The sequence below is a fragment of the Perca flavescens genome, chromosome 1 (genome assembly GCF_004354835.1).
Source record: "Perca flavescens isolate YP-PL-M2 chromosome 1, PFLA_1.0, whole genome shotgun sequence".
NCBI classification, from domain to species: domain Eukaryota; kingdom Metazoa; phylum Chordata; class Actinopteri; order Perciformes; family Percidae; genus Perca; species Perca flavescens.
The window spans coordinates 15967140-15982830 of NC_041331.1; the positions used below are offsets into that span (position 1 = coordinate 15967140).

Genomic DNA, 15691 nt, shown 5'->3' on the forward strand with positions numbered 1-15691 from the left:
TAATATTACAGCTCTACAAATGTTATATGCACGTGTTTGACAGCTTGTTTTTTTACTGTCCTTGTTTCTTCAAGGCTCCAGCTGGAAAACAAAGACAAAATGGTGAGTAAAAAGAAAACTAGAGTAGTCTGACGGAATGACTCACATTGAAGTATATAAACGCAACTTTCATTAGTCTTTTTCTTTATTTGGATCCCCCTACGTGGTTGCTAGCGTTCTTGAGACCAACACAGAATAATAAAACAAATTTAAATAAGCAACACATTAAACAAGGAAAAACAACCATCACAAAATAAGTAGTCTGATGCAAATTGAATTGAAATCAAAAACATACTGTTGAAAAACCTCAAATACTAACTAAAACAAGATTACATCTACATGAGATTAATTTATTTTTGTTTCAGCGTCTAGGAAACTTTTGCTCTGTGGGTAACATATTTGGGACAGAGGAAGCTCTATAGAGTTTTGATACGTATACATATTTGTAACCAGATGACCTTTGCTCAATTTACGTGTATTATATCTATTACAAAAACAAGCACATTTTTCAAATATATATATATATATATATATATATATATATATATATATATATATATATATATATAAACATTTTTATTTAGCACAAGAAGTGTCATCATTAAACTGAATGGCTGCCCCATAATATAATATACCGCAGAGTCATTTGTACAAAAATAGTGACTACAGCATAAGAGTGGAATGCTTTTCAAAGAGTAAATCATACAGTTCAATAATGTCAGTTTAGTCTTGTCTCTTTGTGTTAGCTTTAATAATGGATTTTTTCTTAATGTTTCCAATTTCAGTTAATCATATTCTCTGGAAATCCTTTGATATGCAAGGATATTGTCCAAGTATTCTCCAAGGAGGAGGAAAGGAGCCCAGGTTGATTTTAAGAAGCAAATTATCCCCCTTTAATGATAGGAGAGTAAGGCGATATCTTTTAAAATATTAGATCATTAAATGAGATCATCTTAAAGTAATCATCCCTTGACAGCAATCATGACAGATCCTCAGCAGTCTACCTCCGACTCTCACGCTAACATGCTGATGTCATTTAAAGCTTCCCATTCTAAAAGGATTGTTTGTAGACACTAAAACACAATAATAGACTCTTGTCACGTTATGCCGTGTTAGAGAACAAACAGGTGTAAAAAAACAAAGGAAACAAGTAGATGATGGGACTTCATTAAATGATTCAATACCATAAATAAGAAACTTCACATCACATTTGACAAGTGATGATTACCTCCCTCCTATATGTTTTTTTCCACCTTTCTTATAGTCTGACCACCTGCTACTTGCATATGTCATGCTAGTTAGTGCCTAGTCATGCCAGTGAAGACATAAAGTAAATGAAAGCCAGATATGTGCTTTGGGGTCTAGTGAGTTGTAAGGGGGATGTGTAATGGGAAAGCAGCACACTCCCTCTGCACTGTACACAACAGTCATTAGGCAACCCATCTGCTCAATGCTTGCATGCTAAGCTGTGATTTTCAGGCTCTGGTGTGTGTGTCTGTGTTTCTGTGTGTGTGTGTGTGTGTGTGTGCGTGTGTGTGTGTGTGTGTGTGTGAGAGAGAGAAAAGGCCAGTAGTGGCGGTATGGAGCAGAAGAGATGCTGCGTGTGTTCGTTCGTGCGTGCGTGTGTGCGTGTGTGTGTGTTTCTGCTATTATCTGGATGTCATCATAACCACAGAAATCAGGGCCTGATAGCATCTTCTCCACCCCCCTGCTCCTATCCCCAGCCAGAGTCACGAGAGCCGAGGGTCTCCTTTGACCACACACACACACACACACACACACACACACACTCTGACACTGACACATAGACACTCCATCATGCTTCCACATTTTGTAGGTAAACATCTCCAGATTGGTGTAGCAGGATGGAATTCCCGCCTTTGTGGGAAATGTGCCCAGACCCATTTGTAAACCCTCTTCTCCGCCGCCTCCTAACTCTTTACAGATTGTAAAACTCTGGATTTCCATCGTAGGTTACACTGCTGAGGTTCTCGACCCTTCTTTCTGTGGGTCGTGACAGACCAAAAAAAATAAATATGCAGTCACACAAAAAAACCAAGATATATTTATCTTTCTCAGGCTGAAACTTCTCAGTTTGCTCACATGTATTCATTTCCATGGTATTTTAAGAACATACGCACACTATGCTATAGCCTGTTGCTTCTGTGTAAATATGTGGTTAGCAGACTTCAACATAACGTAGACAGTTTACATGTGGACAACACTGTAAATGATATAGATTTACTGTATTTTGTTGTATGTTACGCATTAAGCCCATGACTTTACTCAGGGGGAAAGTGTTTGCCTGTTTCCCCTTCACAAGCCTAATCACATGAAAGCGTTGGCAGTCGGCCAGCCTTTACTGTGGACATGGCTAAACCTGAGCCATATGCCTCATCTAAATCAGTAATATATGGTGTAATAACATTTATTTTATTATACTTAGCACGAATCTTGTGCTCATAAATGTTGAAATGTTGTGGCAACTGAGTTTGAGTTCATAAAAACGTCTGCACGCAAAGTGTCATCTGATGCAGCGCTGGCCCTAGTAACCTAAACACTAGCCCCAGACTAAGCCCCACAATATGCCTTGGTCCCCGCTTCAGCTCCGGTCTTACTCCAACTTGTGCAATAGGCCTTTGTCAGTTCTTTAGCCTTATCTCAGTTCAGAAGGACCTTACTCATATGGGACCACAGAAAAAGAAAAACACTGAATGCTGAACTGCTATTTGTCTGTCTCATTCCCCTCCTCATTGGATTGCTTAAATCTTGCAAATGTGGTTTTGATGTGTGTTTAATTATGCCTCTTGTGAAATGTCTCTGTTTACGGTGATCCGTGACGATTGGAATTAACGTCTGTGAGTTAATATTTCCAAGAGTGTTGACAGCTATGTGTGTGTCACCTCCACAGCAGCTCCTTATCTTGTATGAGCAGCGATTTCATCAAGTGTGGGAAATGGAAGATCACAGTGGAACATCCATCTCTGGGGAGGTTGTGCAACTAGGCCAACAACATCTTACATCCAAGTAATGATGCACCAACTAACAGTCAGGAAGACACACATATGGACACTTGCTGTCTCAAATGTAAACAAGGCTAGAGCCAATGAATGGCCATCAATCCACACTATGATCAAGACGTTTTCCTCCCACTTACATGTCCTCTGCCTTTCTTAGAACTGTAATTTGTTGCTATTTAACATTGAGGGCACTCAGAGACAGATAAGGTACATCAAAGTAATCTGTCAGCAAGGACCCTGGTCCCATGTAATGGAAAGTTACTATTTGTGACTGACTGGAAAATCTCACATGCCGCCCTGGTAGTAGACCACCAGTCTCAGCTCACAATATGGGCGACTCACTAGTAGAGGAATAAACAAAGTAGATCCTAATGGATGAATGTGAGGGCTTTTATTTGATCCGGGGAATGCTCATAGACTTTAGCCTTAGACAAAACAAGGTCAGACACACAAGGCTGCAAAAGACACTCTGCAATATATACAGTGATATATTCAGCAGTGGTGGATTTATTCAAGTACTACTGTACTTAAGTATGAATTTGAGGTACTTGTACTTTTCTTTTTCGTGCTACTTTCTACTTTTACTCCACTACATTTCAGAGAGAAATACTGTACTTTTTACTCCACTACATTAATCTGACAGCTTTAGTTACTAGTTATTTTACAAAGATAAAGATTTTTGCACACTGGTGGCCATGATGTTGTGGCCATCCTCCCCACGTGGTTCGGGAAAAGTTTGATTTTCCAGTTTGCTTCCTTAGTGGTGAAGGAGTTGGCTAAGGTGAACGCTAGCGATGCTAAGCTGATAGTTGTTGACATACTGTACGTCACAACCAAACGTTAGCGACTGGTTATGGCAGATCCAGAGTGGCTCTGGGCAGGTCCAATAGTTTTAAACTTCAACAGAGTACAAGGAGGTTCAGGGAGCTTAACGCTTGTCAATGGAGAGTGGCCAGACTCTCTGTCCAAATGAAATGTACGAGAGTCTGGTAGGACTAGGCTAACTTCTTCCACCACTGACATTCAATCACTATATCTGTGTTATTGCAAGTTGACTGCATGCAACTGTGAGTTTTGGCTCTTATTCTTGTCTACAACATTTTGGGGCTTTCATTTGCTTTGCCCTTTTAAGATCTTTACTTTTCTTTTAGCTTCGGCGACAGCCCAATGAATGTTTGCAACATGCAGGTTTGTGTACAATCTTGTCTAAATAAACAAAAGGTTGCATCATCTGTTGGAAAACCAACACCGGTTGAATCCTGGACACATTTTATGTCTGGGGTTTTCTGCAAAAAAAATGTATTAAGTGATGGACACATAGAAGCAATAACTCACTGATCTTTACCCAAATGTGTTGATATTCAGTAGCACACTTGGAGACATTGGTTATAATATTACTGCTAGTATTAGTGTTGTTTAGTCTTATTTACAGTATTTGTCCCACAACGTGAAACGGTTAACTGAAATACAACACATGGTGCTTTACGGAGAGCCAAGCACAATCTGAACTTGACTCAAATTGGCAAAACGGAAACTACCATCATTGCCTATGCTCCGAGGAAACCACACAGAGCATAAAAGATACAACTACATATTTTTTAAGCTTGTTGTTATCTTCTCTTCCAGTGAAAGAATCACAATTAGGGCAGATGGCACACTAAAGCCATGCCAGCTGAAAAGAAACCAGAAACTAGGAAAGAAATGACAAACAATACACAGGAAATCAAACTACTTGGTATAATATGCATGAAAAGAAAGACAATAATCCACTGCTCGTAGGCATTCTGAGAGCGTCCAGAAAAATGCACAGTATTTGATCTATAGTTACAGTATTTGGAAGCTTAAGACACATACAGGCCTTTCAACAGGAGCAGAGTTATGTGCAAGCGGAGGTTTTATTACTCAACTTTCTGACAAGCACTTTACAACTGTGGCTCCTTTGAGCTTGGCTGTCAGCTAAGGGCATACATCACGCTGCTTACTCTGACAGGTCCAAACTGTTACAACAAAAGGTAAGTTCATTGCTACAGTCTCACACTGTATGAACCAGCATCCTGTCTTCCAAAGGATTTGATGCTGTCTCGTGTTAATGAAAGCATCTAAAGGGTCACAAATCTTCTGTCAGACTGGACCTGAATGTGGTCATGTTGCTTTGTATAAACGTGAAGTTGGAAACCACCATAGCCTCAGCCTTGGCATTTGAAATATGTAAGGGCATCTAAATATACCCCATCTACTGGTTTGATTTCCTAAACTGAACTCCCAGGGATGGTGCACCAAAAAAAGGGAGAGAACATGAAGCAGCAGCAGAGGAGGAGGAGAAGGGAGAGGGCAGAGAAGACGATGGGTATCTCATAGAGTCCCATCATGCACTCTGCATCCTGGACCTGACCTGAAAGCTGGACTCGCTTTTGTGCCACATCTGTTTTTATTTTCTCCTGCAGAAGAGAATAATAAAACAGGGCAGCTTAGAGCGGTTAGCCTGCCATCCCATTGTCAGCGGGGGGGGGGTCACATCAGCGAGTATGGGTGGGATATTCTGGTGCTCTGTGCTGCAGGGAGAGCTTTGGCTGGCTGGACTTCGTGACATGTTTGCAGTCAATAAAACAACAGTAAACTCTTAGAAACTTCCCTTGTACTCAGACGAGTAATATCATTAACGCTGTAGGCAGAAATTGCTCTGCAATTCAAAAGGTTTAAGGGATATTACTTGACCGAAACCAAAGATATGTCTGACTTCACACTCTTTCAAGGAGTAGTTCAACATAGAAACGCTTTGCAGTAACTTCCTTGAGTCTTGTTGTAGAGGGATTTTGTCACCTTTGGACAGAGCCCGCCTAGCTGTTCCCCCGTGTCCAGTCTTTATGCTAAGCTAAAATAACCGGCTGCTTGCATATTTACTGTACAGATATAGTTGCTGTACATGATATGAGAGTGGTATCAATCAAATATTTTTTTTTTAACCTCCATACATTTCTATTATACTCAAACTCTACCCCAACACCATAAACTCCAACCCACATACCCCACTCTAAGCACATACCACAGTATGCTAGCGTGTGATGCTGAGGGGCTGCATGTGGACTTGGCTGCATTGGCTGTTTCAGCTCTTGGAAGTTGGATTTCATCTGTAATAACAGCCCCACTTTATGGAAGGTGTTGCATAAAATTGAGACACGCTTCTACATACCTTGTAAAAATGAAAACAGCAACAACAACAAAAAAGAGAGAGAAAAACAAACGGGCTAGTCACGCATCTTGCACAAGTTGAGAAGTGAGAGCAGCTATGATGACCTAAGGGTAGATATTACAAAGTTGGCAACTGCAGATTCTCAGGGCATTTAACAGTATGCATGCAGAGGCACACATGATTAGGCAGGTGTGTATATTAGATCATATATATATATATATATATATATATATACACACTATATGAATATCTTTGTGTGTGACTGTGCGTGCATTTGCGTGCATGTATGAGTAATGACCTACAAGGGAGTTGGCAGCAGTACAACAAGGGTAAGCACCCTTGTGTTAGCACTTTAGTGGTGAGAGGCACTTGTGTAGAATATACAAGCAGGCTGCTGAGAGAGGTACACAGGCTTTTGCTGCCAGATGCCAAGCTGTAGATATATTAAAGACTTGTCTCATGTTTGAGGAACTGTCAGAAATTAGATTATATTAACTCTATTAAGGTTATTATGTTCGGCATAAAACAGTTTTTGGCACCCAAAAATTAAACGGCTTATAAATCCCAGTGTATATATTGATGCCAATGGAATAATATATGTACTAATTTTATCAAATGAATCATCTGCTTGGAGGTGTTTATAAGGCTTAATACCACACTTGTTGATGTCTAAATAAGGTTATTAGGTTTACATGGCAAGGTTAAACATGATTGCTTGTGTTTATCACACCATCTTCCCTGAGTCAGTCAGATAAAAGTCTTTGGCGCGCTAAGTTGGTGCCTGAGATAGAGTTGTATTAAACTTGGGCAGGGAGGGTCCTCCTTTGCCCTTCAAGTACTGCAGTATCAATCCACTGCAGCTGGGGAATGCCTTCAGAGATTTTCAATGTGTTGAACCGTGTATTTCAGGTATGTGAAGAAACCAAATGCCATATAATTTGAGGAGGTTGTGTGGGCGTTGTGATGACAAATCAGGGTGTATTAGCACCCATGTGTATTTTGTCTCAGACCCACAGCTTTTCTATCGTTTCCATTTTCCATTCCGTTTTGATGCAAACCCAGCGCAATTAATGACTGCTGACAGACACGACACAGGCACCACTACTGCATCTCACGCATGCACCAAATGGGAGTGCACATACTGTATCATGTCACTAGAGTGTGCACACACACACGGGTCACCATCCCAGTGCTGATGCAGAAAAACCAATAAAACCAATAGACAGCCACATTATGGCTTCAAGTAAGAGATGCAATAACACAGGTGGTATATAATATAGCTGAGGAAAGTGCACTGTGTGAAACATTTGTACACAAACGCCTGTACAAGTAATATTAATCCGGACATTCTTAATGCTTTTAAAGTCTGTGAATACATTTCCCCCTCTAGTATTGGTGTTGGTGATTCATGTCTATTGTAAATATTATGGCTGAGAAAACTGACTGCGTAGGATGATGGACTTCAGTTTTTCACACTGACTTTTTTTTTTTTTTTTAAATAAACTTATGAAACATAACTTGATGACACACAAGCTGATTGCGTAAATTATCGGAATAGGGGCGTCATCTCTTCAGTAATAAAAAAAACTTTCACAGGGTTTGATGTGGAATGACTCCCTGAGTGAGGCAGAGAGGCTGGAGAGGGATGTGATGCTGCCAATGGTCTCTCTGCGTGGCAGCCAAGACTGTTGAGAGAACAGTCACTTTTTGACATGAACCTGATTCACAGGGCTGACTGAAATCAGACACGCACAACTAAAGTTGATGGGATATTTGCAATGATGGTAATGAACAAAATATATTTTCTCAAGTACTGTATATAAGTATACATTACAATTGATCCTTTTTTATTTTACATTTCACTTTATTTATTTGACAAGTATAGTTACTTTGCAGATAAAGATTTTTCATGCAAAACATAATCTTATAAAAATATGCTTATTTTAGTTATTGATTAAAATGCACAACAGTACAGTAATTAAAATCAGCTCCACTTAATAAATCAACCATAGTGAATACTTGAATAACATTTGGCTGATAACAGTTTTGTATTTTTATTTAAGAGATCATCTGAGTACATAACTGTATTGTGAGGGGTATATATTCACATATTTACTTCTTTTAAGTAAAAGTTGCCATGCCACAATGTAAAGTATAATACGTTACACGAATATGTCTTGCATTCCAAATCTATCACAAACAATATTATCAACAAAATGTATACATTATTAGCAGAATAATAATCATAATTTAATGTTATATCATTACATTAAATATTATTGGTATTGATTGTAGATATCAGATATGTACAATACAGTGTCTATCTATAACAATGCATCATATTTTATAATTTAAAAAAAACCTGAGTATGTTTTGTATTTACAATCTGAATCTTGAAATGAACATGTAACTCCCTAAAGATGTCAGATGAATGTAAGCAGCATCAAATGGAAATACCCAAGTTAGGTAGGCCTAGGCTACTTGAGTAAATGTATTTAGTTATTTTTCACCACTCGATGTAAGACTAAAACTCATTATAATATTACAGTAGTAGCCTACACTGTTTAAAAAGTATGCAACTACAGCCATGTCATACTAAAATACTCAGAGGATTGCAGCTGGTGAAACATTTTCACAATGTAAAGTTAATCAAGTACCAGAGGCGATCCAATAGCACCATCTATGGACTGAAATCGGGCTGTTGCTTCTTGGCATCCTGACACACACACACCACCACCACCACCTCACCTTCGCTGCAAAACACAGCACAGGCCGGGCTACTGACTGTCCCTGAATACGAGCAAGGAAGACCATCAGGATGTCTGACATGGAGGACGATTTCATGTGCGACGATGAAGAAGATTACGACCTGGTATCTGTAACTGAAATTATTTACTTTTTGCTTATACATTCTAACCGTTTAACCGTTGAGCGCTAACAGTGAAGGGCCGACAGTACGGGCTAGCTAGCTAATGTTAGCTGTTTAGTTAGCTTGTTGGCTAATACCAATGATGACAGCAGATGACTAACGTTAGCTTCCTAGCTGGCAGCTACAATGCAGTTGGCTAATAATATTAATGAACTTGAACCATGCTAGCTAGATAAGTTAGCTAATGTAGGGTGTATGCGTTCAGCTGTCTTTGGATTTAAGTTACAGGCATGAAAAGCAAACCAATCGGCTCTTTAGCAAGCCATGGCATTGGCTAACTTAACGTTAGCTTAAGGCTCATATCTGCGGATTTATATTCAGGGGCAATTTGCTACCCCTGCCTTTTGTGTTAGCTAGCTAAGAGTTAATGATATCTTTTGTTAGCAAACGTGTAACTTATGTTTGGCTTGGATCTTGTGATTTGAACTTTGACATGATTATGTGCTTACATTCAGGAATACTCAGAGGACAGTAACTCGGAGCCAAATGTGGACCTGGAGAACCAGTACTACAACTCCAAAGCCTTGAAGGAGGATGATCCCAAAGCAGCACTCAGCAGTTTCCAGAAGGTGGGGTGGTATTCCATTAAAACATTATGTTCTAATCTCAGTTCTTTAAAAGCACAACATTTGCTGACACCTGTTGGTTTTATCGTGTGTTCAGGTATTGGAACTAGAAGGAGAGAAAGGAGAATGGGGATTCAAAGCACTAAAACAGATGATCAAAATCAACTTCAAGCTGGTAGGCTCTGCAACACATGCCATAATTTGTTTACACTTACTCCATCAGTCATGACTTTTTGAGGAGTGTTTTTCTTTGTGTTTCAACCCTGTAGACAAATTTTCCCGAGATGATGAACAGGTACAAACAGCTCCTTACATACATCAGAAGTGCTGTCACCAGGAACTACTCAGAGAAGTCTATCAACTCCATTCTGGACTATATCTCTACCTCCAAACAGGTAGGGATTGACAGTATGACATGGGAAAATCCAGCTGGCAGTTACAAATGTTGTATCCTTAGACCTTGCAGTTTTCTGAAATGTGTTTTATGTGTTGCTAGATGGACTTACTACAGGAGTTCTACGAAACCACATTGGAGGCTTTGAAAGATGCAAAAAATGACAGACTGTGGTTTAAAACTAACACAAAGGTAAACAACAGTTCTTCTATGACTCCAGGTAGTCTTAAACCATCATTTCCTAGTAAAACAGGTGTTCAAAATGCTCTTTTTTTTTTTTTTCCCCTGCAGTTGGGGAAGCTGTACTTGGAGAGAGAAGAGTATGGGAAACTGCAAAAGATCCTTAGGCAACTTCACCAGTCATGTCAAGTAATTAGATCAATTCTTAATCATGTTTGTCTATATATGCAATAATAAAGTTAATACCTTTTTTTTGATGAGATACAAAAAAGAGGTTTTACCTTGCAGATCTCATAGAATATTTTGTGGTTGCTCAACTTGTTGATTGCTTTGTCATTCAAACCTTGTTAAACAGTTAAGGGTATCAGTGTCTCAGTATAAGAGACCAAAGTTTTTTTTCTCAGCATGTGTGTGTAAATATATATATATATATATATATATATATATATATATATATATATATATATATATATATATATATATATGTATGTGTGTGTGTGTGTGTGTGTATATATATATATGTGTGTATATATATATATGTGTAGATTTAACCACAATAATGATCTAATAGGTGGTTCTATATTTAAATCAACTACAGACAGATGATGGAGAGGATGACCTGAAGAAAGGCACACAGCTGTTGGAGATCTATGCTCTGGAGATCCAGATGTACACAGCACAAAAAAACAACAAGAAATTGAAAGCCCTGTATGAGCAGTCACTTCACATTAAATCTGCCATTCCTCACCCGCTCATAATGGGAGTTATTAGAGGTATGATGGTGCACATATCTCCTTCATCCATAGCTCAGTTGTTTAGCTTTGTCTTAAGTGTGACTGCCAATACTATGCACTGTCATAGCTGTTCACTGAATGGCCTGTGCTCTCCTCTGCTCCTGACCAGAGTGTGGTGGAAAGATGCATTTGAGAGAGGGTGAGTTTGAGAAAGCTCACACCGACTTCTTTGAGGCCTTTAAAAACTACGATGAGTCTGGCAGCCCAAGAAGGACGACATGCCTGAAGTACCTGGTCCTAGCCAACATGCTGATGAAGTCAGGAATAAACCCTTTTGACTCACAAGAGGTATGAAAGTCATTGTTACCATTTGATATGTTTCCTTTTAATAATTATGCATATACTGTATGTAAGAATTTAAAACATGAGAGAGACTAATGGCTAGACTAGTGGTTGCCACATAGTTTTGTGCAATCTTTCTTTACGCTGAAAGTATTTTTGGGGGTTTTCTGCTCATTCAGTTGACATTTACTTTATTTAACTTTTTAGTGCTATGCATAACTTTTCATATTTTTTCCACAGGCCAAACCATACAAAAATGACCCAGAGATCCTAGCAATGACAAACTTAGTAAGGTAAGCATACATTACTGTATTAATGTAATTTTGTTGTCCTTTGTTTACAACCAAAGTCTTGCTATTATAGTGTTGGCTATTATTTCTATCTGTAACATTTTAGTCACCAATTTTATTCTGAGATCTATACCATGTTGACGGCCACAGTTTTACAAAGCAGCACAAATGGACAAGCGACAAGAATAGTGAGACTACTTTAGTACTGAGAGTTGTTTAACCCGACTGTCCAAACTATTTGTAAGTGAGAACAAAAGTGAATGCACCTACAATGTTTATAGCAGATCATTTTTCTTTTTCTTTTCTTTTTTTTTAAACAATAGGCTTAGATTATATGGTTGAACTGTCTGACTCTTGTATGGTTATCCCATGCATTCAGTTGTAAGGTTGTTTGACAGAGTAACTCCAGAATACACCTTTTTATTCAAATGTGTGCTAGCAGGCCCTCAGCACACTGTACGTGACTGTGCTGCTTTGTGTCCTGCATCTTTATATCACAAAATGTTACTGTTGGTAGCCAAAACTATAACATTGGACCCTGAGTGCTAGTAATGAAAAAGTGTTTCTATAATGGTTTGAATGGACAGATGCTTACATTATTTCCTTTGGTCAGTATTTCAGCTGTGCTTGTCATTCACTGTGTCACAGTTGCATATTAGTCATTACAGTTTGGCGTGTGCAGTATGTTCACTTTTTTAATGGTTATCTTGCATCATTTCCTCTTTAGTACAAAAGGGTACATTACCAACATTAATTATCTTATTATAATTGTATACCAGTTGCCAAAACTGTACATTTCACAGTATTTGCAAAAAGTATGGAACATGACTATTGTCTTCCCAAAGCCTTTAGTTGTCTTCTGCTTCCTTGTTTGCTCTCGTTTGTCCTCATGTTTACATAAATAGCTGGCACTGTCTCAAATTGCTCACGTCCCATGCATATATTTAAAATTGTTATTGCATAAACAAAAAACTAAGAACACACACCCACAACTGTAACAAGAATAGTGTTTACAAAAAGTCCAATATTTTGAAATGTGTTTGACAGCTGTCAGGATGAGACTTTTCATGTGGGTCAAGGAGACACAATGTATAATATAACAACACTGACTGTTTTTTCCTTCCAGCGCCTACCAGAACAATGACATCACTGAATTTGAGAAAATCTTGAAAACAAATCACAGTAACATAATGGACGACCCCTTCATTAGAGAGCACATAGAGGGTGAGTGGTGAACGTGACTTCAGTCCACATGCGCGATACATGTGTTGAAAAACCTTTTTTAAGCTATTGACTTTTTAAGCTTTTTTTTGTGTGTAGCTGATCATTGATGTTGTGTTGCAGAGCTCCTGCGGAACATTAGAACTCAAGTACTTATCAAACTCATCAAACCGTACACGAGAATACACATCCCTTTCATTTCTAAGGTAAGTCCACGTGATCAAAACATTTCCCGTACTGTACAGTGACTGACTATCTGTTATCTTTCCTTGTTGATCACAGTCTCTTGGAATATTATTAGAAAGCTAATCGGTCATATAAAGGAAGAAAAAGGTATAATTGTAAAAAGCACAAAAATAGCAATTTGGTAATAGGGGCAGAACTTTATTGGCATGCCTTAAGTTGCATATAATACAATTAAATACAGTTTCACTAATAACGTAATTCATACATAATAATGAAGTCCACACACAAAGTAACACTTGACATAAATAATATATATTATTTTAGTTTTTCTTGTCAGTTATTTTTTTAAAGATTCTTCTAAATACCTTTTAACCCTCACTAGTGTGGTAATGTCTTTGTCTTTAATTTCAGCTGTACATGTTCACAAAGCGTAGTTGAGATTGTATTGTACTTAAAATGACCGTAACAAATATAGAGAAGCTAAAAAGGCAGCATCAGTATGAGGATATAATGGTATTTCCTCATGTCTCTGGTTCATCTCTCCGTATGCATGACCGTCATCACTAATGGTTTACATAAATGGTATTTGTTAATGCCTTTTTCACATTCTCTGTATTTATTTACTTGTTAGTTTACATACTTGTTTGATAGGTTTTCTCCACAGGTCTTTTGCAACACATCTAACAAAGTATTTACAGCAGGATTTTTAGTGTATTGAATTCTGTGCATCCTTTAATGTTTAATCTAGTTGCCCTACTTTACAGATGTGAGGATGATTTTTGGCTGTTTCTCTTGTGTTTCAGGAACTGAACATTGATGTGTGTGACGTGGAGAGTTTGCTGGTGCAGTGCATCTTGGATAAGTAAGTTACTTCCTCAAGTGCCTTCTGAGAAGTCAAAGAAGAAAAAAAATAGCTCCCTTCTTGTTAATAGTTGTAGTTCCTCATATTTTCCATCTTTTGGCCCTCAAGAGAGTCAGGCGGTATGAATTGACAGTTTGAGAAACATCTTTTACTAAATTCATTTCATTTTGTAATAGTGATATGCTATTTACAGCCTCACATCCCACACTGTTGAATGCAATGTTTAAACTAATAACTTTTACATTGTTTAACATTGTTGGCATCATTCTCTTGACATGTTAAAGAGGTTATTTTCTTAATTACTGCCACTCATTTTGAAAGCATAAGCAATTTGTAAAAAACAAATGGATTTTTTTTCTTTTCTTTTTTTCTTAAGTACAGACTTTCATGTTTAATAAACAGTGAACTCTTCAAGATTGTTTTGGGGATTTTCAGTACTGGGCATTCCCAATCAATCATGCCACATATTTTAGTGTTGTCATTCAATGTCTTTACTGCATTATCCCACAATTAACAGCCAACTCAGATATACAATTGCATCTACTAGAAGACTGGAACTGTTGAATTGGCATTTTGAGACTCAACTATAAGAGCTTGACTAAAATGTTTAGGGAATTTAGTTTTTATTGCAACGTGTGGTTTGTCTGATACCTTCTTTTTATTTCTTTTTCTCAGCACGATCCACGGCCGAATTGACCAAGTCAACCAGCTACTAGAACTGGACTACCAGAAGAGAGGAGGGGCTCGCTACACAGCTTTAGACAAATGGACAAATCAGCTGAACTCTCTCAACCAAGCCATTGTTAGCAAGCTCACATGATGGCATGTAAAATCAAGAGACAAGGAAAATGGCATGTTTGAATACATCCATAAAGTATGCTACTGTGCTTCTTCAAGTAAATCCTCCGAGACAAGATGCACAGCACAGGTTTTGAGAATGCCACCATATTCAGGAAGACGCCAGGAACTCAAAGAACGTGTTCAAAGTGTGTTGTTTTGTGGTGATGAGAGGAAATCACTGACACATATTTTTGTTTTCATGTTCCTGATTGGCAGATTCTTCCATGTGCAACACACAAATGCTTCAGTTGTTTAAAAAAAAAAAAAAAAAAAAAAAGTCCAAATGTGTATGAAAACGTGTACACAGTATTTTAATGTACACTGTTGCCTGTTGGTAATAAACATTTCTCTCAGCACTAAAAGGATTCAGCTGCCTTTGACTAGCTACAAAGTTTGAACTCTGTGACTGACGAGTAGGAGTCGAATAAAATGTTTTTAACTGTCATAAATGAGACAAAAATAAATCTTTCTTTTACTTGGATTTGAATCACTCTTTGAAGGTATTTCTGTGCTTTCGTGACATACTGCATTTCCTAGCCAGTAAAAGCTTTTTGAGCCTCGACGGTTTCCGTTCCAGGTGACTCCTATTTCCATACTGAGAGCAGTTCGCTCACTCGCAGGGAGCTCAGCGCCCAAGCTACAAGCTAGTCTGGAGAGCGCAGCCAGCTGACGCAGCAACAGTCGGCGGTCAGTAGGACCTGGGTGTGAGTCTAATAAGCCTTCAGTGATTATTATTATCATTTATAATGAAGAAATCAAGAGGACCCACATCCTGACGTCCACATTTTGGTCAATGACTGTCTGTCACGGTGACGGTTCCTGACATGGACGCTAGTGACAATAAGGTATCTAATATCTTTTTTTTTTTTTTTTTTTTTTGGGGTCTGGCTAAAGCTTT

At 38.3% G+C, this 15691-nt stretch overlaps 2 protein-coding genes across 7 annotated transcripts in view; both read left to right on the forward strand.

Moving 5' to 3' along the window:
• secisbp2l (SECIS binding protein 2-like) overlaps positions 1-15691 on the forward strand; it is an 82057-nt gene that overhangs the window by 48731 nt on the left and 17635 nt on the right. Inside the window, exon 1 of one of the 5 annotated variants that reach the window (XM_028573700.1) lies at positions 15401-15638. The exons of the other annotated variants lie outside the window; for them this stretch is intronic. Coding sequence (XP_028429501.1) covers positions 15618-15638 — 21 coding nt within the window. The 5' untranslated portion in view covers positions 15401-15617. Of the gene's footprint in view, positions 1-15400; positions 15639-15691 lie in introns of those variants that run through there. 5 annotated transcript variants of the gene reach the window in all.
• cops2 (COP9 signalosome subunit 2) lies at positions 8751-15070 on the forward strand. Of its 2 annotated transcripts, none has more exons than XM_028573734.1 (13): positions 8751-9127; positions 9634-9747; positions 9842-9919; positions 10014-10139; positions 10241-10330; positions 10430-10507; positions 10917-11091; positions 11222-11400; positions 11635-11687; positions 12811-12908; positions 13029-13111; positions 13895-13953; positions 14629-15070. In XM_028573734.1, exons 1-13 carry the CDS (start codon positions 9068-9070, stop codon positions 14771-14773), a joined length of 1338 nt encoding a protein of 445 aa, XP_028429535.1. In that variant the 5' UTR covers positions 8751-9067; the 3' UTR covers positions 14774-15070. The 2 variants fall into 2 exon arrangements, with proteins under 2 accessions (XP_028429535.1, XP_028429542.1); XM_028573741.1 differs by having other exon boundaries at positions 8779-9121.